We start from the raw sequence: 24,335 nt of genomic DNA, 5'->3' as shown, positions 1-24,335 counted from the left end.
AGAGATGGCCAAAAGGCATATGCAAATGTGCTCATCATCACTGATTATTAAGGAAATGTAAATGAAAACAATGAGTTATTGTATCACATCAGTGAGAAAGGTCCACATCAAAAAGTCCAGAAACAGCCAGTGCTGGAGGGGATGAGTAGTGAAAGGAACCCTCATCCCTGGCCCTGGGAAGGTAAATGGATCCAGCCTCAATGGAAAATAATTACTGTTATTTCCAAAACTTAAATAAACAACCATAAGACCCATTCTAAGGTATTTATCCAAGGAATGCAAAACACTAATCTGACAAGCTATGGTCACACCTCTGTTTGTTGTACTGCCACATGTGCTCACCAAAGCTGGGAATGGCAACTGCACCTCAATTGGGCACAGGGAAGCTTGAGATGAAAGCAGCCGACAGTAACTTTTTTCAAGGATTTTCTTTTATTATTAAAAGCTGCTGCTAATGCACTCCAACTCCATTCTCTGGTCTTTTCAAATAACTTTCATTAAAAGGAAGCAATTTAACAGATGGCATAATTATATAGTTCAAACATAAACACAAAAGAAGAAATGAAAATTTAGAGGTTCGTCTGAAATGGAGGAAGGACTTAAACACACAATCGTTGGCCAGAGAGGGAGGGTGCTTGCCTTGTGTGCAGTAGACCGGCATTTGATCCCTGAAATGTCCTGATGTCCTGCGAGCACCTTCAAAAGTGATTCTTTAAGTGTAGAGCAGAAGAAACTCTTGAACACCACTGGATGTGATCCAGAAAACAAACAAAAATTCCCCAGAAACAAACAAACACCCCCAACCATAATGTTTGATATTTTCAGGAAACTTAACATGTTCAGGAGTCAGCTAGATTAGATTCTGAAAGGGGCTAGAATTCATTCCTTTCTGCCACCTTTCTCTGCATTTAGTTGTAAACTACTCCACCTTGTGGCTAAACCAGGGTACAAATACGTATCTAGACCTTTCAGTGAAAACTGTTTATTCTGTGAAAACTGTTTATTCTCTCCTCTTCAAAACAAATAAACAAAAGGACAGTTACAAATATAGTTTAAAAATTAAAACTATATTTAGTAATGTAAGCATTATCAATAAAATGATATCCCAAAATATAGTACCGTGAGTTAGGTGCTTGCCTTGTACACAGCCAACCCTGGCTCAATCCCTGACATCACATATGGTCCTATGAGTCCCACTAGGAGTGAACCATGAGCATAGAGCCAGGAGTAACCTCTGAGCATCAACAGGTGTGACCAAAACCAGATAAGTAAATTCAGGAAATTTCAGAGGAGTAATTTCAGTATCTTGAGCTATCTAGAAGCACACAGATTCTGGAACTGACTGACAATGTACAGGTACAATAGCAATGCCTGAAACATCACTCATGCCATGGAGGCCAGTTCCTCAACCCAATCTACAGACCTGTATCCTGAAATGTTCCAAATTGGTCAAATTGGGCTGTATGAAGTATTTCAGTAAGTACAAGCATGGGAAGTTCCAACACTCCACTGTTTTTCTTGGCTTCAAGAAATTAACTTCTGTGTTTTGTACACTTTCCCCAGAAAATACCATAGCAACTGCCAAATGATAACAGTTTAGTTTCTCTGAGTATGTATGTATTCTTCCCACTCAAGGATTTTGCATTAGTCCAGCTCTTTTCTCAGCCTTCCAGCTCCCAGAGTCCATGCCTGTCCCTTGCTCACGTTCTTGTCTACTGGAAAGGCTCCTCACCTGCCCTGTGAGGTCATCATTCCTCCAGTCCAGCCTCTTCTCCCAGCTCCTAGCCCTGCATCCTTCTCCAGGCCATGTCTCACTGTATGCAGCACTGAGCATTTGGCTCAGTTGATTTTGTTTCCAAGCTCAATGTAAGTGCTACAAGAACTGGAATTTTGTATTCCTCCCTGGAATATTTTTAGCATTGGTCTTCTTGCCTCAGGGATCATCACTAGGTATCTATTAGTTGAATGAAAGTCTAGGGGCTACTATACCAGAGAGAAACTCTACTCATCCCTTTTCTATTACTATGAAGGGAAAACAGACTAAGGACTGGAAATGCTCAGATAAAGTGGAGATTCCATACATAGGGGAATTCCAAGCTTTGCAGTTGAACCTGGAGTATGAACAACTATAGCCTCAAATCACCTTTGACTACCTGTTAGCTCACATCCAAAAGGCATGAAATGTGGTAAAAGAAAGTTTTTACTTTAAAAATATGGGTTTCTTTTGGGTTTCTGGGCCATATCCAGGGGAGCTCAGGGCATATTCCAAGTTTTGTATTCAGTGATCACTCCTGGAGTAGCTTGAGAACCATTTGGTGATCAAATCTGGGTCTGAAGCGTGCAAGACAAGGGTCCTACTGCTGTACTATCTCTTCAGCCACGGGGGTCTCTAAATTTAAATTCTGGTTGACAGCAAAAACACTCATGATCAAGTCAAGACTGCTAAGTTACATCTCCACTGCTCAGTTTGGTCAGACTGGTGTCCTGGAAGGAAAATGTAGAGGGTCAGTGATAAGGCAGGACCATCAGGAAAATGTCGATTGTGGGTGATGGAAGCACCAGGCCTGGTTTCGGCAGGGCAGGGGCTTGGCCCACCCTCTCCTCATGAGATGGGCGGTTTTCTGCTGTGTGGGCCAAACACTGGCTGTTCTTCAGGAGCCAGGAGCAGAAAAATTTTATTTTAATATATTTTTGTTTCCTAGGCCACACCCTAGGTATATAGGGTTTACTCCTGGCTCTATGCTTAAGGATAATACTCTCAGCAGAGTATGGGACCCCTCTGTGATGCTGCGGATAAAACTTGGGTCTGGAGCATGCAAGGCAAGTGCTGTACTATCACTCTGGTTCTGGTTCTAGAAAATAAATGTAAATATACATTTACAATTCTAACAAAATACTTAATTCTTCTTAAGATGTCCTTTTTAAATTTTTTTGGGGGGCCATACCCGATTCTCAGGGGTTACTCCTGGCTAAGCACTCAGAAAACGCTCCTGGCTTGGGGGACCATATGGGATGCCAGGGGATCAAACTTCAGCCTATCCTAGGTTAGCACGTGCAAGGTAAACACCCTATTTACTATTTGTGCCACCGCTCCTGCCCTTATGATGCCTTTTTTTGGGAGCGCTGCTTGAGGGTTATGGATTTCTTTTTGGGTTATACTGTCTGAAAAGTCAATGGCCTGGTTGAAGGAAAAGTAGTATATTCACATTTGTCACTTCAGTAGCAATATACCATTATTTTCCATGAAATGTCAGAAACAATTTTTGATGAGCTTTTGACCACAACATAGACATTCAATAGTGTTCAAAAACTAATTCTGATTTTCATAATCAGTTTATTGTGTTTTGGCCAAGCCTTAGTACAGGAAAGAACTATGCAGCAAAATTGAGGATAAAGTTGAGATGACGAACATTTTTCTGTAGTTCCTTCCCTGCAAGAACTAGAGAACTATTGATTCTTATCAATTCCTAAAAGACTCTTATTGGTTGGTACATACTATTATGGTTATGACAGCTGTGCAAAGGCCATGTACCCAGTGTTACAAAAGAAGTAAAAAGTCTACCAAAGATGTATCTGAAAAAATACCAAGGAACTTTCTCCTTCATTATCAAAGAAATAGCCGGTTTATTATTTTTTTTATCAACACTTTTATTCCTTGTCTCTTACAAACTTCTAAATGCACCAACGACAAAGGTTAAAGGAGAAATTCTTTAGTAAGAATCTGAATCAATGTTAATAATAGGTCACTTCTACAGACTATGAATTCACTCAAGGGATTTAAAAGTTTTTCCTTAATTTTGTGGTGGGATTTGGATAATGCTCGAGGACTAGTCTGAGAGGTATTCAAGAGACCCTATATTGTGCCAGGGATTAACTCAGCTATGTGCAATGCCTTATCCCCTGAACCCTTTCTCTGGCACCAACTTATTGGATAAAATTCTATGATTTATCCTTGGAGAAATGCTGCTGTTTTCGTCACTTCACAAATGAGCAGTCCTGGAGCCAGGCCAGCCAGAGGGAGATTCAGGCTCAGAGCAGACTCCAGAAAGATTCGACTCAGTTGCTGACTTTCCCAGTGTTCTTGAAGCTGGTGTTGCTGGACCTCCCAGGAAGGAGGAAAAATCAATAATATAGACGTTTAAAAAATTTTTTTAGGGCTGGAGAGATAGCACAGCGGTGGGGCGTTTGCCTTGCATGTGGCTGACCCGGGAGGGACCCGGTTCCATTACCGGCATCCCATATGATTCTCCAGCCTGCCAGGGGCAATTTCTGAGTGCAGAGCCAGGAGTAACCTCTGAGTGCCCCTGGGTGTGACCCAGAAGCCAATCAATCTCAATCAATAAATAAAGTTAAAAACTTTATTTTATTGTGAATCATGAGACAGTTGCAAAATTGTTCAGGATTGAGTTTCAGTTATATAACCTCCAACACCAAACCCTTCAGTGCACATTTTCTTTCTTTTTTGTGTGTGTTTTTGGGCCACACCCGGCGTTGCTCAGGGGTTACTCCTGGCTGTCTGCTCAGAAATAGCTCCTGGCAGGCACAGGGGACCATATGGGACACCGGGATTCAAAACAATCACCTTTGGTCCTGGATCGGCTGCTTGCAAGGCAAACGCCGCTGTGCTATCTCTCCAGGCCTCAGTGCACATTTTCTGCCACCAATTTTCCCTCCGCCCCCTTCCCAATCCATATGTCTCTGTGGCAGAGATTTTTTATTCTTTCTTTATTCTTTCTCTTCCCTAGTTTTCTCTTTTAAAAAATGGTTTCCAAATCTTTTTACTGAAAGGGTATCGTTCTTATCACTTTACCTCCTTTCAGTTCCTTTTCTTTTTTTTTGAGTCACACCCGGCGGTGCACAAGGGTTTCTCCTGGCTTTACACTCAGAAATCACTCCTGGCAGTTCTTGTCCAGAGTGATCATTCCTATCATTGTCTCTGCTCTATCTGCATCCCCCTCATTTTTTGTAGCAAGTTTCTTACTATGCAACAGTCCTCCTGGTTCTCATTCTATTGTCTTTGGGTATTATTACTGGTAGTACAGAACTCTTGACATAAAGAAAAAAATGAGCATTAAGAATCAACTATAATCACCTTAGAGTTACAATATTAGATCCTTGAGCTTACTTATTGATTACTGGAAGATTTATATCACTTGGCAGGTGGTATGCTAAGTAAAGTCAATCCAGACAACTGAGACTAATGAATAGCCTCGTTTCTATGTAAAATTGTGAAGAAAAAGTCAAGGTGCCAGAGACAGCACAGGAATAAATGTGCTTGTCCTATATGCAGGGACCTGGTTTGATTCCCGGGTGGGGGCCTGCTACCTTTCAGTCAGCGAAGCCAACATGGGTGGCACTGTCCTCTCAAGTTTGCTTTTCTCTTTCATTTTTTACTGAAAGATTAGTGGTTTACAGTCTCTTATTTATATACTTAATTTATTTTTAACATTACCTTTCCTCAGAAAAGAATTTCAGGAGACAATATAATGCAGCAAAGTAGTTTTATTTAAGGAAACCCACAGAGAAGCATGAAGGAATGAGACACATGTTCAAAAGAGAACCTGCGCTTCTCCAGCGTGGAAGCTGGGCTCCAGGCTTGGACAGTAGGCTGTACAACGGCCATGGGGACTTGTGGGAACAGAGCTGTGTTTTGTTTTCTGCATTCAGGATGGACACTAAGCCTATGAGGCTGGCCCTAGACTTCAGCTTAATAGGACATGAGCCTATAAATTGGTGAATAAAAAACTACCTTCTGAAAGTGAAAAAGAAAATAGAGCACCGGAAGAAAAGGAAACACCGCTTTCCTTTTAAAGGTAATCTTTATACAGTAGCATTTAAAAGGATCTCAAAGCTCAGTAGCTTGGCGGTACTGTCCCCACACTGTCCCTACGCAGTAATTATCGCCGTGTGCCAGACAGACACATTATGTGCTGTGAAGAGCTTCAACGCTTCTTCCAGGTAAACTTCCTGCGGGCTCCCTCTTGACCTGGCTTCTTCCGTTCTCGAACACGGGGATCAGGAGTCAGCAGTCCAGCTGTGGCAGAAGAGATGAATTTAGGAAGCATGGAAAGGATGGGCTGCCTGACAGGAAAAATGTGGGCTGCATGGATTAATGAGCCTTGCAATCAGAAGAGTACGCTGACCTGAGTAACTGACTGGCTCAGTCCGACATCCACAGCCTCATGTGCTTCTTTGCTTGTGGGATAGTTTTCCCACTTCCCAGACAAGCACCATTCACATTTCTTGAGTCTGCCTCCTTTTATCTAATGAAAGCCATAATGCTTTTTTTTTTTAACTCACCCAACTAAAACTAAAGCCACTTTTGGATGGGAGGCAGGATAAACTGGTAAACTGGTAAACAGGTAAACTGGACATTTACTGAATGTAAAATGAATGGGACTAAGGGTAGAAAAGAAAACCTTATTGAATAGTGGAGGACAAGACAGTACCTCAGCACCATATATTTGTATGACACAAAATCATGTACATCTAAAATATAACAAACATTTGTGAAAAGAAGCTTATTTTTAACTGGTATGATGACTATATCTCTTGATTGTTTATTGCACAGACTAAAAATTGTAGGCAGATTCTATTTAGAAATGTCCATTCTCCTCATCACAAGGAACAACGTCTAGATCAGTTATTCATGAGCAGCCCTTAGCATCGCTCCGACAGAAGCATCTCAGGGTTGGTAAGAAGAGAGTCAGTAAAGACACAGGTCATGAATCCCAGGGAGAAGGACACTCCTATACTGTACTTATAGAAAGTCAAAAGAACCAGAGTTTTCCATGATCTTTACTCTTTTCACTGTATACAGGCTCAGGTATTTAACAAGAGGTCTTTCAACAGTTGTAAGCAAAGCTGAACTATAAACATTTATCATATACTCATAATTTTATTTACTTATATTAGAGGGCATGAAATAAAAATGTAATATTTTGGGCAAAACACAGGTTGAAACCAGTCTACACCTTTGTACGATTGCAACATTACTTTGCTTTATTTTTTACCAACATAATAGTATTTAACAGAATTGTTCAGTAAGGGCCTACCAAGTCCTTTAATAAGTACACAGGACTAACATACAATGGTGTTGCTTCTAAGTGTACATGGACACCTCAAAGGCTTACAAAATTACCTAGTGTATGGCCAGAGCACTGTAGCCCAACCTGTGCACAAGGCTGAAGTCCAGAGGCTAATGTAGAAGGGGTAGGGGGTACCAGGCTGTGCTCAGGGCCATTTCTGGAAGTACTTAGGGTACCCTGTTTTGTTGGGGATGAGTCTGGGGCTCTGGCATAGAAAGAACGAGCTCTGTTCCCTTTATAAACACTCTGGCCCCACAGAGACCATCTCACTGACTCATAGGGCAGCTGTGGTCCAGGGAGCCTGAGTGACTTGTGCAGATCACAGTGAGTGGTATACCTTCCCTCTTCAGACTAGGCAAAGGGTCAGGAGAACCCCTCTGATTATGATGGATGCTAACACATTCATCTGACACATCTAAGAAGAAAACTCTTTCTTCCACTCTTTATTCCACACCACGTAGACTCCTCCTAGTATCTGGTGAAGGATTATGTAAAATGGGTAAATGAAAATAAAACTCTGAGGCCAGGAAGAAAGCTTAAGTGGCTGAACCCAGGTCTCACATGTGAAGTCCTGAGTCTGATGACCAGCACTTCATTACACCCTTCCCTAAGGGTTGCTCTGATGACCTCCAAACACTGGCCAGTCCGAGTGCCTGTCTCTATATCCATAACAGAGTTGCCATTGGCAGGAGCACCTCTGACCCCCACCTGGAGAGGAGGGGGAGCTCCCAAACTTAACTAAGAGGAGAAAGAAATCAAGCTAACATGCTCACAAGTACAAGAAATCCCTAATAATTTTGGAAATACCTAATTATTATCAAATTGAACACTTCTTAGATTTCTGCGATAAAACAGCCAAATCTACTGCTGAACACAGTTTAAGCAGTATTTGTTCTGGCAGACAAAATGTGAGGCCTTCAAGGGCTTTCTCTTTCTATTTTCCCCAACTCTTACTGCACCTATGCAAAAACTGCCACCCATTTTTTTATCTTTTAGATAGGGGCTCCAACCTTTTCCAAACAACCTTGGGACACGGATTACTTTGTTTTACCTCATATTTCTGTATTTTCTATAAAATTAAGAAGGGAGAAGAAAAAAAAAAGTGGGGGATAGGGACCAAGTGGTCTCAGGTACATTGGTGGAGATAAAAAAGGACAGAACTATGGGGCCGGGCGGTGGTGCTAAAGGTAAGGTGCCTGCCTTGCCTGCGCTAACCTTGGACGGACCGCGGTTCGATCCCCCGGTGTCCCATATGGTCCCCCAAGCCAGGAGCAACTTCTGAGCACATAGCCAGGAGTAACCCCTGAGCGTTACTGGGTGTGGCCCAAAAACCAAAAAAAAAAAAAAAAAGGACAGAACTAAATATCCAAGCCAAAGTCAACAACAATAAAATCAAGAGAACCAAACTATAACATTCTAAACATAAAATGAGCCCATTATATCAGCAGGCTGGGGAGCAAAAGGTGGTGGTATAGGATGCAAAGCCAAAAAAAAGATAAATAGTCCCTATTGGCTCCCATTGACCATTTATATTTTGTTCATGCTTTCTTGTAATTTATATGTACACACAAATATCTTTATGCTGAGCTTATTCCATGGGAGTCATTCCTTTTTCCTTGTTAAAACTCAGTCCAGGGACCAGAGCCCATATACAGCAGGTAGATGCACTCTGGGAACACTGTTGGAGGGAGGTGGACACTAGTGGTGGGATTGGCCCTATCTAAAATCCAACGATGAAGGACTTTATAACAATGGTTTCAATAAAATAAAATAAAAAAATAAAGGCAAGGCTTTTAGTCGAAAATGCTGGGAGAGCTTCTCTTCCTTTTGTAACAATTCACGTTCACTCATTAGAGAGCAAAAATGAAGATTTCTCTCATAGTTCTAGACATGAAAAGAAAAAGTCGCAAGCCCTTTCTTGCACCTCTATGTGATACACTTGGGGATTTACGTTCAAGTATACTGCAATAGTACCCTTGTACTACATTTTGGGCACTTCCAGACAACCAGGATGAGAGTAACAGATGAACACTAATAAGCAGCACCTGGGGCCACCATCCCTAGGCTCACCTTGTCTCATCCACTCCACCTCCTCCTCCGAGATGAAGCTGCACAGAGCTCTGGCCATGGCCAAGCGCACTGCGCCTGCCTGTGCAGACCGACCACCACCGGATACCTGGCATCGTACATCATGCAAGCCAAGCCGGTCCAGGAAGTGAAAGGGAAACATCAGCTGTTCCCTAAAACACAGGACAAGTGTCTGTTAGGTTTCCTGCAGAGATGCTTGCCTTTGTCTTATTAACACACACAAAGACTAGTGATGGGGTCAGGGGATGGGCAAATTGGGTAAAAGGGGTTGGCTGCACTGTGATAGACAGAAACTAGATTTTTGATGGTGCTTGTGATGTATCGAGAGACACGGAATTCTTTGGTTGTTCACCTAAACCTACACAATGCTAGGAATCATTATCACTTTAATTAAAAAACAAAAAGCAAATAGTAATACTTTTGTGTATCTATTCCTAGGACAGAAAAAGTGTCATCCAAAAGGATGTGTCATCCAAAAGAACACATGCACACTATTACTCATCAGAGTACTCAGTACAATAGATAAGAGTTGGAATCAATCTAGATGTCCAACAACAGGGGAGTTGATCATGAAGATGTGGATTATGCATATAAAGAAATACTACATGGCTGTAAGGAATGATGCAATCATGCATTTCTCTGCAACATGGATGGAACTGGAAGATATGTTAAATTAAGTAAGCCAGAAGTAAATACAGGATGAAGAAATGCAATGGTTTAAACTGGGGTTGTTGAGAACACTAATGGCCCTTGAATATAGTGAGAAGGAAACAAACTGAATGGAAGAGGAGAAAGATAGATGTGAAATAATGGGAGGCAGGGATCAAGGGGACTCAGGTGCATTGGTATTAAGAAAGACAGAATAAAATATCCAAACCACTGAGTCAAACAACAATGAAATCATGAGACCAAACTTTAACAACTTAACTTAAAAAGTGGGGCTGAGGGGCCGGCGAGGTGGCGCTAGAGGTAAGGTGTCTGCCTTGCAAGCGCTAGCCAAGGAAGGACCCCGGTTCAATCCCCCAGCGTCCCATATGGTTCCCCCCAAGCCAGGGGCAATTTCTGAGCGCTTAGCCAGGAGTAACCACTGAGCATCAAATGGGTGTGGCCCAAAAAACTTAAGGGAAAAAATAAGTGGGGCTGAGGGCCAGGGAGATAGCATGGAGGTAGGGAGTTTGCCTTGCATGCAGAAGGACTGTGGTTCAAATCCCAGCATCCATATGGTCACCCAAGCCTGCCAGGAGCGATTTCTGAGTGTAGAACCAGGAATAACCCCTGAGCACTGCCGGATGTGAACAAAAAAAAAAAAAAAAAAAAAGTGGGGCTGAAGTGATAGCACAGTGGGTAGAGCATTTGCTTTGCACATGCCGACCTGGGTTTGATCCCCAGCATCACATATGACCTAAGCCCCAGGAGTGATTTCTGAGTGCAGAGTCAGGAACACCTGGCCAGGTGTGGCCCCAAAACAATACAAAAACAACAACAGGGGCTGGAGAGAAAGCATGGAGGTAAGGCGTTTGCCTTTCATGCAGAAGGACAGTGGTTTGAATCTCGGCATCCCATATGGTCCCCTGTGCCTGCCAGGGGCGATTTCTGAGCAGAGCCAGGAGTAACCCGAGTAATACCAAGTGTGACCCAAAAACCAAACAAAAACAAAAACCCCACAAATACAAACTTTTAAAGGTATCTGTTTTGATGACAGGCTGTGGTGGGGGTAGGGACAAGGGTGGGGGAGGTATGGTGTGAACTTTGGAAACATTGGTAGAGAGTCTGACATTGGTGGTGGGACTGGTGTTGGAACTTTGTATGTCTAAACATTGTGTATCAACTATGAGTAATTGTAAATTACAATGTCTTAAATAAAAAAATTAAGAAACAGTGATAAGCTACATAATTTTATCAATTCCCCTCCCCATTTTGCACATGAAAATCACAGCAAGCTCATCCATGCTGCTCTTTGCTGATGGACATGAAAAAAACACTGACATTTCTGACATTTGGAATGCTTTACTGAGAAAAAGGATTATTCTTCCTTTCCAGAGATACACCAAATACATCCAATCTCACTGTTCAATGATCTCTTTGAGCTTATGAGAACTTTGCCAGGCTTGGAAAACAACCTTGTTAAAGAAACTGGGAGCCTCTCATATGGCAGTGGGGTTCAGCCTCTATAGACTCAAGGGGCAGCTTGTTTGCTGTCTATCTGCGGTGCAGGACCAAACCCACAACTCCTCACAGGAAGGCAAGTGCTCTAGTCCTGAGCTCTGTCTCTGATCCTGGGATATTAGGTCTGAGAAGGTCTTTCTGTGCAATTACTAAATGCCATGCAGAGTCACTAAATAAAGAATGTGACACCGTATCTGTACAATGTACAGATAAGATTCTGGCTTATTTTCTGAAGTGATAAAAATGCATCTCACTTGTCTACCCCCACCCGCCCAATCTGTATTCCTATCAGTGTTCTCTCTCTCTCTCTTTCTCTCTCTCTCTCTGCTCTATGATTTGAACCACCACCGACCTTCTACATGCAAGGCGAATGCCTTACCTCCATGCTATCTCTCAGGCCCCTTATCAGTTTTCTTAATGGTAAGGTTCTGCTTCCTGTCTGGGGCTGAGTGGCATATAGAGCAGCCCCATGCAGGGAATGTGCCTCTGTCAGTGGTGAGTGCCCACCTCACCCCAGAAACAAGGGCTGAACACCAGCAGAAAGCACCTGAGTATCCTCCTGTGCAAGAAACAAGTACTGCTGAGAAGCACTTACATGTCAGTTCAAGGTGCATCCCTGCCATTGTTATTTTGCCTTAATGTCACATCTAAATTTTTATTTATTTTTTATTTAAGAAAGTTGCTATGTACTGTACTTGTTTGCTTTGCCTGCCACCTATTAGGCATTCTGGACCCAAACAAAGCCTCTGGAAAATAGTTAAACTGAAAGGCAAATCGTGCACAGGACATTCAAGTCCTTAGACTACTTATATTACCATCACACATCAAGATGTGCGGGGTAAGACCTCCAGAGTTTCCAAGACACCATTTCAAGAGGAGCACTGGGTCAACAGGAAACAAACACCTAAAACAACAAAGCCTAAGATACAGGACAGGGGAGAGGACTCAGCCTGGAGCACAGGGTGTATGCAGGAGCCTTGGCACTGCATGAACCCCAAGCATCACCAGGAATGTTCTCCCGCAACCTCCCCCACAAGAAATCTGAAGTCCTATATACAACACATAGTGATATAAGATAAAATAAACATATACCGCTTTATTATTATTTTATTTAAAATTGGGTGTGGGTATGGGTGGGAAACACCAGGCCCTGGTCCCGGATCACATGCCAGGCAAGTTTGTACTATCTCTCCCCATATTGTATTTTAAAAATCATTTTTATACTGCTTTTATAAAACCATTTTTAAAGCTACTAAATAAAAAATAAGAATGTATTTTAGAAAACAGTACTATTAAAAATAATAGTTGTTATTAGGATAGTCACAGAGAACTCAAAGACTAATTGTATAATTCTACCAGTCCATTTCCCAGCTGAGATTGAGGCCAACAGAGACTTGTCACTATCCGATAGCAGTGGGGGCGACTGGCTAGAGTGATGGTAACACTTGTTTGGGGGCCTAGATGCAACAATCTCAATTCCAGAACGTTTAAAAGATCACTCGAAAAATACTTTTAGAAATAAATGCAGATGAAAACCACAAAATGGAGATTGAATTGAATTCCCAGAGACTTAGCAGAGGAAGAACCTTTCAGAAGAAATGGGGTGGGGCAGGATGGGATTCAAGGGTAGGAGCATGCTGAGTTATATCCCCAGAGGCTGACAAGCTGGAAAGTTGGTGTATGTCTGCAGTGTAATTCTTCAGTTATAGAGAGAAAAAAAAAAAAAGGTTTCCATCTATCAGTTTCAACTAATCTGGGCTGCAAATTATATGAAGATTTTTGCATGTACGTAGTTGCTTTGTTTTGTGCTAGACCAGGCAGTGCTTAGGGTTTCCTTTACTCTTGGCTCTGTGCTCAGGGATCACTCCTGGCAGTGCTCAGGGGACAGTATGGAGTTCTGATGATGAAACCTGGGCCAGTCACATGCAAGGTCAAGCACTATACCTGCTGTACTATCATCCTGACTCCTGTACTTTCTTCTTTTTGTAAGTACAATATATAAATAGTAAGAGAACATGAGAAATATATCACAAAAGTTCTTGTCTCCTTTCATGACTATTAGCCTGGAAGTGGAAGTGGAAGGGAGAGCATGAGCACAGTAAACATAACTAGTTAATGTCATTTGACATTTTGTTCACTGAGAGATGTTCAGTCAAAATAGGTAATGGGGTGGATAGGGAGGGAGAGAGAGCAGATAAAAAGAAGCCCACAGCCAGGGAATGGACCCTAGCCTATGTGCAGAAGGCAAGATAGTAGGGATCTCACTCACATGCATGTGGTTGAAGACTAAGAAAAGTTGAGGGGACAGGGGATCTCTGATGTACAGCTCTTGGGAGGTCCAGTGATAGGTGACAGAACAGCAAGGCCCATTATGGGGACTGAGATGACAGGAATCTAGATGCAGATTCCAGGTAAGAAAAATGTACACTAAATAGAGAATAGCATAGGGACAATAGGGAGCCTTTGTACATAAGAGATGAGCAGATGGCAAAGAATATGACTTAGGTCACTGTATGCTGGACTGAACATCAAGCAGCAGGATGAGCTACATCACACATAGGTGAAAAGAGAGTTCTGGACATTGCAGGGTGACTCTGACCCATATAATTAAGCTGTACAACAAATTAACTTTTAAAAAGTTAGTTTTAAAACTCAAAACCTGAGTTTTGTCTGCAAACCTTTCGTGCATTCTCTAGAACCCATGAGCTTGCAAACAGTTCACCTTATGTCTCTTATTATATTGTTAGTGCTATATGAGGAAAGCATTTCCTTAGTATACGTAACCAACTAAGAACTGCTTAATTGATTAATCAACAAAGCAAATCAGAAAGGTGACAATATCTTTGTATTCTAAAATTTCAGCCACACAGAAAGAAATATCTGTTGTTTAAGTAACTGAATTTCTACTGATACCAAGAGGGCAATTTACATACCCAAAGACTCATGTCTGTGTCAAAAACAGTCTAGAGGAAAGGACTGGAAAGATGAGTAAGTAGTGGAACTGACCTTAAGAATATTACGGAGCTCAGATCAAGTTCAACTGGAACAGGAAAGTGAGGTCCCACAACCAGGAAACATAACTGGAATTAAGATTCTCTGATTCTTGGTCCCAGGGTTCCAGTAGGTTATTACTGGCCAATGGGGACTTCACTGAGGAATTTGTGAGCTCTGGGAGCTACAGAGAAGGCAGTACAAGGCCAGTAAGGCTGCTCAAATAACAACTATTGAAAGCTGATGAAACCATATGGGTTTCCTAAAGCAAAAATATCATATAAATAGCAGTTATCTTCACAATGCCCAGAAAAAAACTGGGTACACAGGCAATACTTGATAAATGCCCAAAGAATTAAAATTAATGAGAAACTTCTAAGGATATAATTTAATTATGAGATTAAGTCACAGTTGAGACTTGCTACCATATTTTCAGAAGTACTTGAAAGCAAACTGACAGACAGGCATTGGTCAAATGTCACCTCTCATAGCAGTTTCCAATACTGAAGTTCTGGGTCTCTGACATTTTGTAAAAGAAATCAGAGCTTCCTCCATTCATTTCCCAGAAAGGATATTGGGCAGAATGAATCTGATTCACACTGAAAGAGTGAACCCGACTGACAAGACAGACAGACAGATGCATGCACACACGCACGCGCACACACACACGCACACACACACACACACACACACACACACACACACACACACGCACACACGCACGCACGCACGCACTCAGGCAGGCAGGCTGGACATACATTTCCTGTCTGTCCAGAAATGTCCTAGAAGAATCTCTTTTCTATGATTCATATACACTGGGGTCTAATGACCTTTGCCCTTTGCATTCTGATACTATCACTCATTCAAGTGGAGAACTATGAAAGGGGGAAGGAATCAGGAAGAAGTTCTTTTACTTACAGATGATAGTAACTAAGAGGAAAAATAGCCACCATCTCAAGAGAGACCTTTCTACCATAAGTCAGAAAGACTTGGATGAGTATATTTAGAGGACTTGATTCTAAATACTTATTTATGATTAATATCTATTTCTTCATGAGCTTAAAACCTAACAACTGGACAGAAGAAAGGGAGAGAGAAAAGGAAAATAAATTAAATTGCCATATTTAGCACAAGGAACTAAGCCTCAAAGCCTGTTGAGATTTTATTTTAATGAGATAAAAACGTCAACTTTCTTTGCTTGCTCTTTCTACATATAAACACTTTCTCTTGAATAGGAAAAATACATGAAATTCTAATAGACATTTTCAAATATTTATGGTGATCAATACCAAAGCTGAGTTTTTTTAAAGAAAGAAAAATGTACTTTTCTAACACTGTAGAGTATTTATGAATATAAGCATGATCAAAGACTTGTCTAATTCCAATAGCACCTAATAAAGAGAAGGGAAAGATTCAAATGATTGAGTGACTCTAAGATATACTTTTTATAAAATCTGGAAAACTATGTAAAAATGGGGGGGGGGGGATCAGCTATCCTCTAGTCAGTATGATAAGTATATTGGTGGGAAATAATTATTGAGGTAAATAGAATCAGAAAGTCACAGAAAGTATTCAATGAATAATGATGTCTCTAAAACAAAATATATTAAGAAAGGAAGAGAGGGAGAGAGAAAGGAAGGGAGAAAGGAAAGAAGGGAGGAAGGGAAGGAGTGGGGGGGAGGGACGGAAGAAGTTAGGGGGAGGAAGGGAAGGAATGAGGAGGGGAAGAAGGGAGGGAAGGAGGGAGGGAGGAAGGGAAGGAGGGAGACAAAGGCAAAGTCCCAAAGCTAACCTGTCCTGTGTTACTGGGAAGTAAAGCAGATAATCGATTCCATTTACTGAAATTCGTCCACTTCCATGTTTATAAACAATCACTTCTGCTTTCGCACTCTTTCTTTTACCTTTAAAGTAAAAAATTTCTATTAATAAAAATCTTAAAGATCAAAGATTTGAGACAGAAAAAGCAAGTACATTAAAATTTCACCCAGTCTCCAGAATAAAGATTTATAGCATGTTATACATGCACATTTTCTAACTGTTACAAGTAAAGAAAAAAATTCCCGCATAACCTACACCGTAATCCATGTAACAAAGCCTATTAACGAGTAAAATGTCTTTGAATTCCATTTTGAGAACATTACAAAGATTTTATATTAGTTTTAACAAGCAACAAAGTAATTCATTTTCATTTATATCATTTTTTAAAAGTCAACCAATTTGTAATGTTTTTAATCAATAAAAATACATAATCATCATTTTCAGAAAGGTATGAAGAATAAGATAAATTACAATTTATAAAAATAAAAATTATGCTCAGAAAAGGTCACATTTCTTTCAAAACAGTAGTTGAAAATGACAAAGGAGGGATGCTAAATCTCAAAGAGTTTCAGATATTCTAGGTCACTCTCTAAAAATGACACCACGTCAAATCTCTTTTTATCTTTATGAAAATATGTAAGCTGGGAGCTTGAGCTTTTCGCATTTTATAGTTTTAGCAGTGATATGCAGATGGACTGAACATTTTCATCTCACATTTCTACTGGCTAAAAAGGCAAAAAATAAAAGTGTCAGTGTAATCATCATGTCAGGATGGATTCACATTTTTTTTTTTTTCATTTTTCATTTTTTTTTTTTCTTGGAACAGGGCAAGGGTTAGTTTGTAAAAACTTCTACAGAAACTTGAAATTAGGAAATTCAACGTGGCCGTAGTAAATATATCAAATGAATATCAGAAAGCAATAGCAAATAAAAATAATTGGAGTTTCTCAATCTCCACTAAATTTATTTTCTCTCGACGGAATGTCATTACCTTCGCTTGTGCTGAAGGCCATTCCTTGCTCGTCATACTGCACAGGCTCAATCAGCTGCTTGTTTGATTGAATAGTCACACTCCTACGGAACCGCCGCACAAATTCTTCCTCCGAAGCAGCACACTGCAATGTCAATAACCTTTCCAGCAGCTGAATGAACTGCGCATACTGCAGACAATAAAAATTCATTAGAAGATGCAAGTGTAATTGCATTTGCTAAATTTTTTTCTATTTTTATATACTTGATCTTTCCAATGTTGCTGTTCTTGATGAATTTTGACAGGATGACACTCCTGCACCTTCGTGCTGCTTTTAAAACAGCACACAGATGCTCTACACACAGATGGACCCCTTTCCCCGGGCCTTCATGCTCAGTCTTTCAGGAAACAAAAGAGATTTGTCACCCAAAGAAAAATCCGTTTCTCTGTGTTATGATTACTTGAAATTGAGATTTGAAATTCACTACCACCCCCCCCCCCCGAAAAGTCTCAATGATCTTCAGGAATAATTCCTACTCTTTTATTAGAAGTGTATCTAGGAGAGCTTCAGAGTAATTTCAAGGAAGTTATGTACGGGAAAATGAGAAGAGTTTGATTCTGAGTAAATGTGCCTCTTAAATTATATTTCATAATACATTTGACAAATATCTTTAGCTGTTCAAGCTGTGTTACTTTAATGTTTATGATTTCCTTTAAAACTGAACAATCAAGCTATTTAAAAATTCAAGAGATACTTGACTTAAAGGGCAACCTCTTGAAATAAATTATCCTTGCTACTCTGTGCATTTTTTTAATAGTTCTTGAACATGTGATTAGAAAGTAAACAACTTGGTATTAACCCCTTAAAATTAGAAGCCAGAATAATCATTCTAAAGTGTTTATGCAGAAGGAAACAACTACTACTTGAGATCTTTGGTTATTATGGAATGTCACTCCGATTTTTGATAACCTTCTTTTGATAGTCTTAGTTAACCTTAAAAATCATACTGACAGGGCTTGAGATAATATAGCAGGTAGGGCATTTGTCTTGCACAAAGGTAACCTGGGTTTGGCCCGCAGCACCCCTTATGGTCCCTGACGCACCAGGAGTGATCCCAGAGTGCAAAGCCAGGAGTAAACTCTGACCACTGTCAGGTGTGGCCCCAAACAAAAACAAAACAAACAAAACCTAAACTCATCCTGCCTTCATTATTTTTACAGTAAAAATCTGCCATTAGTAAGTTGACATATATAAAGCTGCTACCAATAGAATATAAAAGACTGTTTCAATCACTGCTTGCTCTAAGATGGTGTAATGAAAAAGAAAGCAGTTTTCTAAGTCAGAATGAGATCCTTAGCACTTAGATAAAAGCTCCACTCTCTACACTCACAGGTCTCTGTCCTTTGTTTTCAACTGTTCCTAGCTGGTTTCTCACCTGGTAATGACCACAAAGAGCAACTCCAGGAATGTTACTGCCTTACTAAGGAACTAGGTTTAAGGTTGAAGACACACTACATCCTCATCTTGATAAGTCAGGAGTCTTGGGCAGGCTTCTGAGATCTGGTTCCCCAAATGCACAGACTATTATATACAGAATTACACAGCTTTGTTTTCTTAGCCACACACTCAGCTATATGACGTTTGAAAAAAAAAAGAAAGAAAGAAACCAGACATTATACAAAAACAGTCAGGAAAGAGATAAATGATGTGGTTGGTAGTAAAGAAAAATTTTTCACTTAGACCCAAACACAGTAATACTGTTTTAGCAGGAAGGCAGCATCACAAACTCCTGACCCACCACCACCACTCAACCAAGGTACCAAATGCAGGTACCTTGATTGAGCAAATTACAACTTTTCCAAATCATTAACTTCTCCAATATGTTAAATGAGAGAGAGCAATTTAAGTACATAACGTAAAATCTACATGCTGGCAAGGTCGTGAGAAAGTTAGCCATTTCCAAGGATGAGAGCTCTTCCAGCACAATTTGTAAACTTCCCTAGATTCAACTCAAAAACAATCTTCAGAACATATAGATTCTTAAAACATCATACATCCTCTGACGATACTGATACCTTATATAGATCTATTAGATATACTTGACAAAGTAAGAATCCATTTAAGAATTAAAGCAGGAATCAAAAACCTTACATGTATACTATTCCCGTAGGGGGCTTGCTGATATATGAGATCCTGACACTTCTAGAAATTCTGAGCTTGGTTTAAGATTTTATAAAACTTCCTCCTGTGTGACCAGTATTCCTAATGAATTGGGCACAAATGGCTTATCCTGATGAAAATACAAGTAGTTCTAGATGAAAAGTACTGGCTTTGGACACACTACACATAGGAATCCAGGGAACAGCAAATCATATGATGCTAAACCACGTGTTTCATTCCTTCTTACTTAACCTATAATAGCTCCTTATATTTATCATTAGCCCGTAAAATTGGCTCTTTGCTTTAATGAAGGGGATGAAAAATGGCATCTGCCATGCTTCCCTAGAGCAACTGCAGAGGACATGGGAACACTTACATGAGAGGTAGGGGGACTAGATCTGTCTCCTTCCTGACCACAGATTAGGGGTCCCTTATCCCTAAGACAAATAACAACCATTGACATGTCTAAGAAGAAGAATTTGAGGAGTATCTTCTTTTTAGGAACATGTCTGTAGGATCCTAAACATATTGCGTGTGTTCTCATAATGCAGGACCCCTTAAATTAAAAAGATTAATTACTTACATCTTGATCTGACAGTTTTTCCACTAACATTTCTTCTAGTTCCTCTTTAATCAGCCATCTGCTGCCAATGAGATCTCTGTAAAAATATCACATAGAAATTAGCCATGCAACCTAAGTTCTATCAAGAAGACCCCACATAGCAATCATTCAAGGAGGGATTATTGTGTCATCAAGCAGTAAAATTTCATCCATGCAAACCTTTTTTGAGACAAGTTTCATTTTCTCATTTACTTTAGTAAAATGACTGTCTTGAAAATACTGTGTTTGGAGAGCTAAACATACCATTGTGAGAATCATTTTATAGTAAAAGCCACCAGATTTCACGCTGGAATGATAGTACAGCAGGTAGGGGATGTCCTTTGCATGTGTCTGGCTTGGGTTTGATCCCTGGCAAGACGTATGATCCCCCAAGTCTCCCAGGAGCCCTTTATTCACTGCTAGGTGGGTGTGCCCCCCCCCACCTCCTTAAAAAAGCCACCAAATTTTTTAAAATTTAAAAAATGGGGTGGAAATATAGTATAGACGTTAGGGCTCCTGCTTTGAATATGGCAATCCTGATTCAATCACCACCACTCCATATGGTTCCCTGAAGAGTGATCCCTGAATACAGATAGATCCAGGAGTAAATCCCAAGTACCATAGGGTATGGTCACCCAATTAAAACAAAACAAAAGACTGAAAAATGTACTTATTTTTTCCTAATATACTTCAGAGAGATGTATGGACAGAAAATTGCCTGTGAATGGAAAATATTACAAGTGAAGGACTAGGAATGCTACTTGCAACTTCACGGTCTGCTTAAGAACTAGTGTTTTTGGCCTGAGACTAGATGAACGACCAAAATTTAAAAATGGTTATTTAGGGGCTGGAGAAATAGCACAGGGGATAAGGCACTTGTCTTGCATGTAGCTGACCTGGGTTCAATTCCTGACATTACAAATAGTGTCCTGAGAAAAGAGCCAGGAGTAAGTTTTGAGCGATGCTGGGTATAGCCTCCAAACAAGCAAAAACGAACAAACAAAAGCTGGCCACTCAGACTGACTTAATGAATTGTTTTGTCAAATGAAAGAGCAAGCCTTGAAACATCTACTGTCCCAACACATGTAATACAGATGCTATTCTTAATATTTATTTTCTTATTCCCAAACCAAAAAAAATCACCTTCTATTTTGACCCCCAACTTCAATATTGAAGCAACATCATGATCTTAGACTTTAGGTATGCATGAAAACTACCAATGATTTGTGCCATGCATTTGAGTCCAATTAGTCATTTATTTTTATACAAGAAAGAAACTTACATGCTTTTAGTTTTTTCTGGAGACAGACCTTTGGCTTGCATCTGATTTTGATGATTTTCTATATCTAGTAGCTTTCCATAGGCTTCCTATAACAAATAAATTATGTATGTTTAAGATAAGAAAGATGGTATGGTACACAGTGTTTCTATTTAACATGGCCCTTCAAGTTTCCCTTATTTGGAAAGTTACCATTGCAAACAGAGCTGCATAGTAAATAATAATGAAAATGTTTCTGAAGAATACTATAGTTCATTCAAATTCAAGAGTGAGAATTTCAAGTCAGACACAGCAGCACTCTTGATATTAATTTTTAAATAACTACAAAAATATGCAATCCCCACTGATGTTAAAAACAAAACAAAGTCATAAACTATTTATTTCCATAAAGTTCCTCAAACAAGATCAAGACTTTCCTATGAAAGGAAATGGCGGAGATGGCTGTGTACTCTTTAAGCTTAGAGAATAACAAGTAAAGCTGTGGGGATTGTAACTTCTTATCTACTACTTCACATACCCACAACCTCACCATGTTGTTTGTATCTTTAAAAGTGTTAGATTCTATTTTTTTCTCATTATTTGACTTCTTTCATAAATTCACATTCTATGGAAGTCTGTAAATGTTATTCACTTGTTTACCTTAGGAAAAATTTGTCATTGTGTTGAAACTTGTGAAAAGCAATAACTTGGCCATAAATGTTATCAATGAAATACCTTTTCCAGGAAATGAGTTTATAGCAAGCAGAATAATGCTTTGTTAATTTCTTTTTATTTAGCAGAGTTAATTGAGAATTCACAACCAATGTACATTCATTTATAATTTGCACATAACCTACCATACTAATTCCTAATGACTAAACATTTTCAAAGAAGCTGGAGTAATATAAATAACATTTTTCCCCTTCCTAATGTCTCTGCCGTATCAGTTGTTCATACAAAAAGACACAACCTGTCATTGCTGGAGATGACCATTAGTCTCAAGTAGTCCTATAATTTCATGTTTTAGGGGACAACTTCTTGTGAACTCTGAATAGAGCTGCCATATCATATCTGACGTTGCTGATATAGAACTTGTTCTTGGAATAGGAGAAGTGTCCCTTTATTTGTTATTATCTTCGTCCTGCAACAAGTAATCTCATTCAGGAGTCCATTTTGGAGTGGGGAGAAAGAAAAAGAAGATGGAAGATGGAAAAGCTCAGCCTTTGGGTGTCACCATAGATGAGAAGGCCTGAGATCCTAAGCAAGAGCAAAGATTTCCCCATGAGAAGCAGTCATGCCCTGTAGTTGGTTGGTCAGGGAGACTCAGAATTCTGAGTTTCTGTTCTGTTTTGCCTTTCAAAAGGGTGCTAGAAAGATAGCTAATGAAAGCAGCGGAAAGAATGAGAAGAAAAGAAGTAATTAGGAACTACATACACTTGGGGCCCAGCATAGGTTAACATCCCCAACAATTGAGACACACATGACTTAAGTAAATCTAAAGGCAGATTCTCAGGTCCATGGCAGCATCTACACTTAGATCCATGTACTCTCTCAGGCCCCAGGCCAGACTTTTTCAAGGTGTGGGTGTGGAGTCAGTGACTGGGTACATTGATGAATCTACTTGTTACAATGCAGATTGGAATGGAAACATGAGACAACACTTGCTGTCCAGACTTCACTACACAACCCTGTCTGCAGCTGCCTGCCACAAACTTAACCAGAGGGAGTGAGAACCATGGCGGGTCAGAAACTGAAGTGCCTGCTTTTCTGTGGGGCAGCCACACAAAGGCAGGCCCCAGGGTCTGCTGTCCTGGATCCCTGCACCATTGCTTCATTGACCTTGGGTGCAAAATCAGCTGTGTGTGAGCAACAAGGCATTCCCCAGTGAGCACTGTAGTCAGAATGTGTGAGAGGATGGGGGGTTTAGTGCAAAACCCCCAGCAAGCATACAGTGAGCAACACAGCCTAAGAGAAGTATCCAAGCCTAGGGAACACTGCATCCTGGAATGTAGGCTGTAGGTAGCACAGGAGAGGTGGACACACAGAACACAGAACAGAAACATACTCAAATGAAAAAAAAATGCAAATTGTTTGAGCATTCATTTTGAAACTGCCTCTATCCCAACTTGTGAGCTGTAATTCTTATTGTTTTATGGGGGTTCCATCTTTTTCTCTCTTTCCTCCCCAATCCATTTTATTTTTAAGACTTTTTTTTTCTCTCCAGGAGTAAACTTCCTCTGACACTTCGTGGTTTAAAGTCATACTTTTTTTGGGTTTGTTTTTGGTTTTTTGGAGGCCACACCTGCAGTGCTCAAGGGTTACTCCTGCTCTGTGCTCAGAAATCACTCCTGGCAGGCTCAGGGGACCAAATAGATGCCAGGAATCAAACCTGGGTCCATCCCAGGTTGGCCACATGCAAGGCAAATGCCGTACATTGTGCTATCTCCCCGGTCCCTAAAAGTTATATTTTTTTTAACTGACCTTTAAAGGTAAGATAGTGGGTTGGGAGTTTTTTGAATAGATCATTAGAAGATATCTCTTTCTAGAGGGAAATTTTCCAGTGCTGGAAATACATAAAATAAAGAAAAATAAGAAATCCCTGTAAAGGAGGGTCTCAGGCTTGATCAGACAGTCCAGAGGGCAAGGACAGGATTGGAGCTATCTCCTCCTAGAAAGCTGGAGTTAGGTCGCCTAAATCAGGGTGCTGTAAAATCCAAAAGCAGCTGAGAAAAAGTGAGAACCAGCAACAAGGACCAGACATCCTCCCTACTGTCCATTTCTGCTAGAGCCAAGGCAACTAGAATATAATTTACTTGTATCATGGGTAATTTTCATATCAAGTCTGGGCTGCTTATATATCATTATTTTCTAGTAATATTTGAGAAAAAATGGGGGGAGGGAATACCCAGCAGAGCCATACCACTCTTGGCTCTGCATTCAGGAATTACTTCTGGTGGTGTCTGAGAGACCAGATGAGAAGCCAAGGGTTGAACCTGGATCAGCCATGTGGAAGGCAAATGCCCTACCTGCTGTGCTATTGTTCTGGCCCCTGAGCTATTTTTTTGTTTATTTGTTTTTTGGTGGAAAGAGGATTTGCAACCCAGATTCTCTGCAGTGAGGCCTCTATTCTCTCTCTGAGTCACCTTCTGCAGTCTAGAAATAATAAGCCCATATCTTTCTTAAACTTTTCTTTT

The 24,335-nt window shown here is 40.4% G+C and overlaps 1 protein-coding gene across 1 annotated transcript in view; it reads right to left on the bottom strand.

The window, feature by feature from the left end:
- Positions 1-5,896: 5,896 nt before the first annotated feature.
- MRPS9 (mitochondrial ribosomal protein S9) overlaps positions 5,897-24,335 on the bottom strand; it is a 55,905-nt gene continuing 37,466 nt past the window's right edge. Inside the window, exons 6-11 of the mRNA XM_049784424.1 lie at positions 21,166-21,251; positions 19,866-19,941; positions 17,143-17,311; positions 16,126-16,234; positions 9,159-9,328; positions 5,897-6,034 (exon numbers count right to left, since the gene is read on the bottom strand). Of these exons, the coding sequence (XP_049640381.1) occupies positions 5,943-6,034; positions 9,159-9,328; positions 16,126-16,234; positions 17,143-17,311; positions 19,866-19,941; positions 21,166-21,251 (702 nt within the window). The 3' untranslated portion in view covers positions 5,897-5,942. The remainder of the gene's footprint in view (positions 6,035-9,158; positions 9,329-16,125; positions 16,235-17,142; positions 17,312-19,865; positions 19,942-21,165; positions 21,252-24,335) is intronic.

This window comes from Suncus etruscus, chromosome 12, assembly GCF_024139225.1.
Source record: "Suncus etruscus isolate mSunEtr1 chromosome 12, mSunEtr1.pri.cur, whole genome shotgun sequence".
Taxonomy (NCBI): Eukaryota; Metazoa; Chordata; class Mammalia; order Eulipotyphla; family Soricidae; genus Suncus; species Suncus etruscus.
The sequence above is the reverse complement of the archived record's forward strand: the minus strand, read 5'-3'. Positions and strand labels throughout refer to the sequence as shown.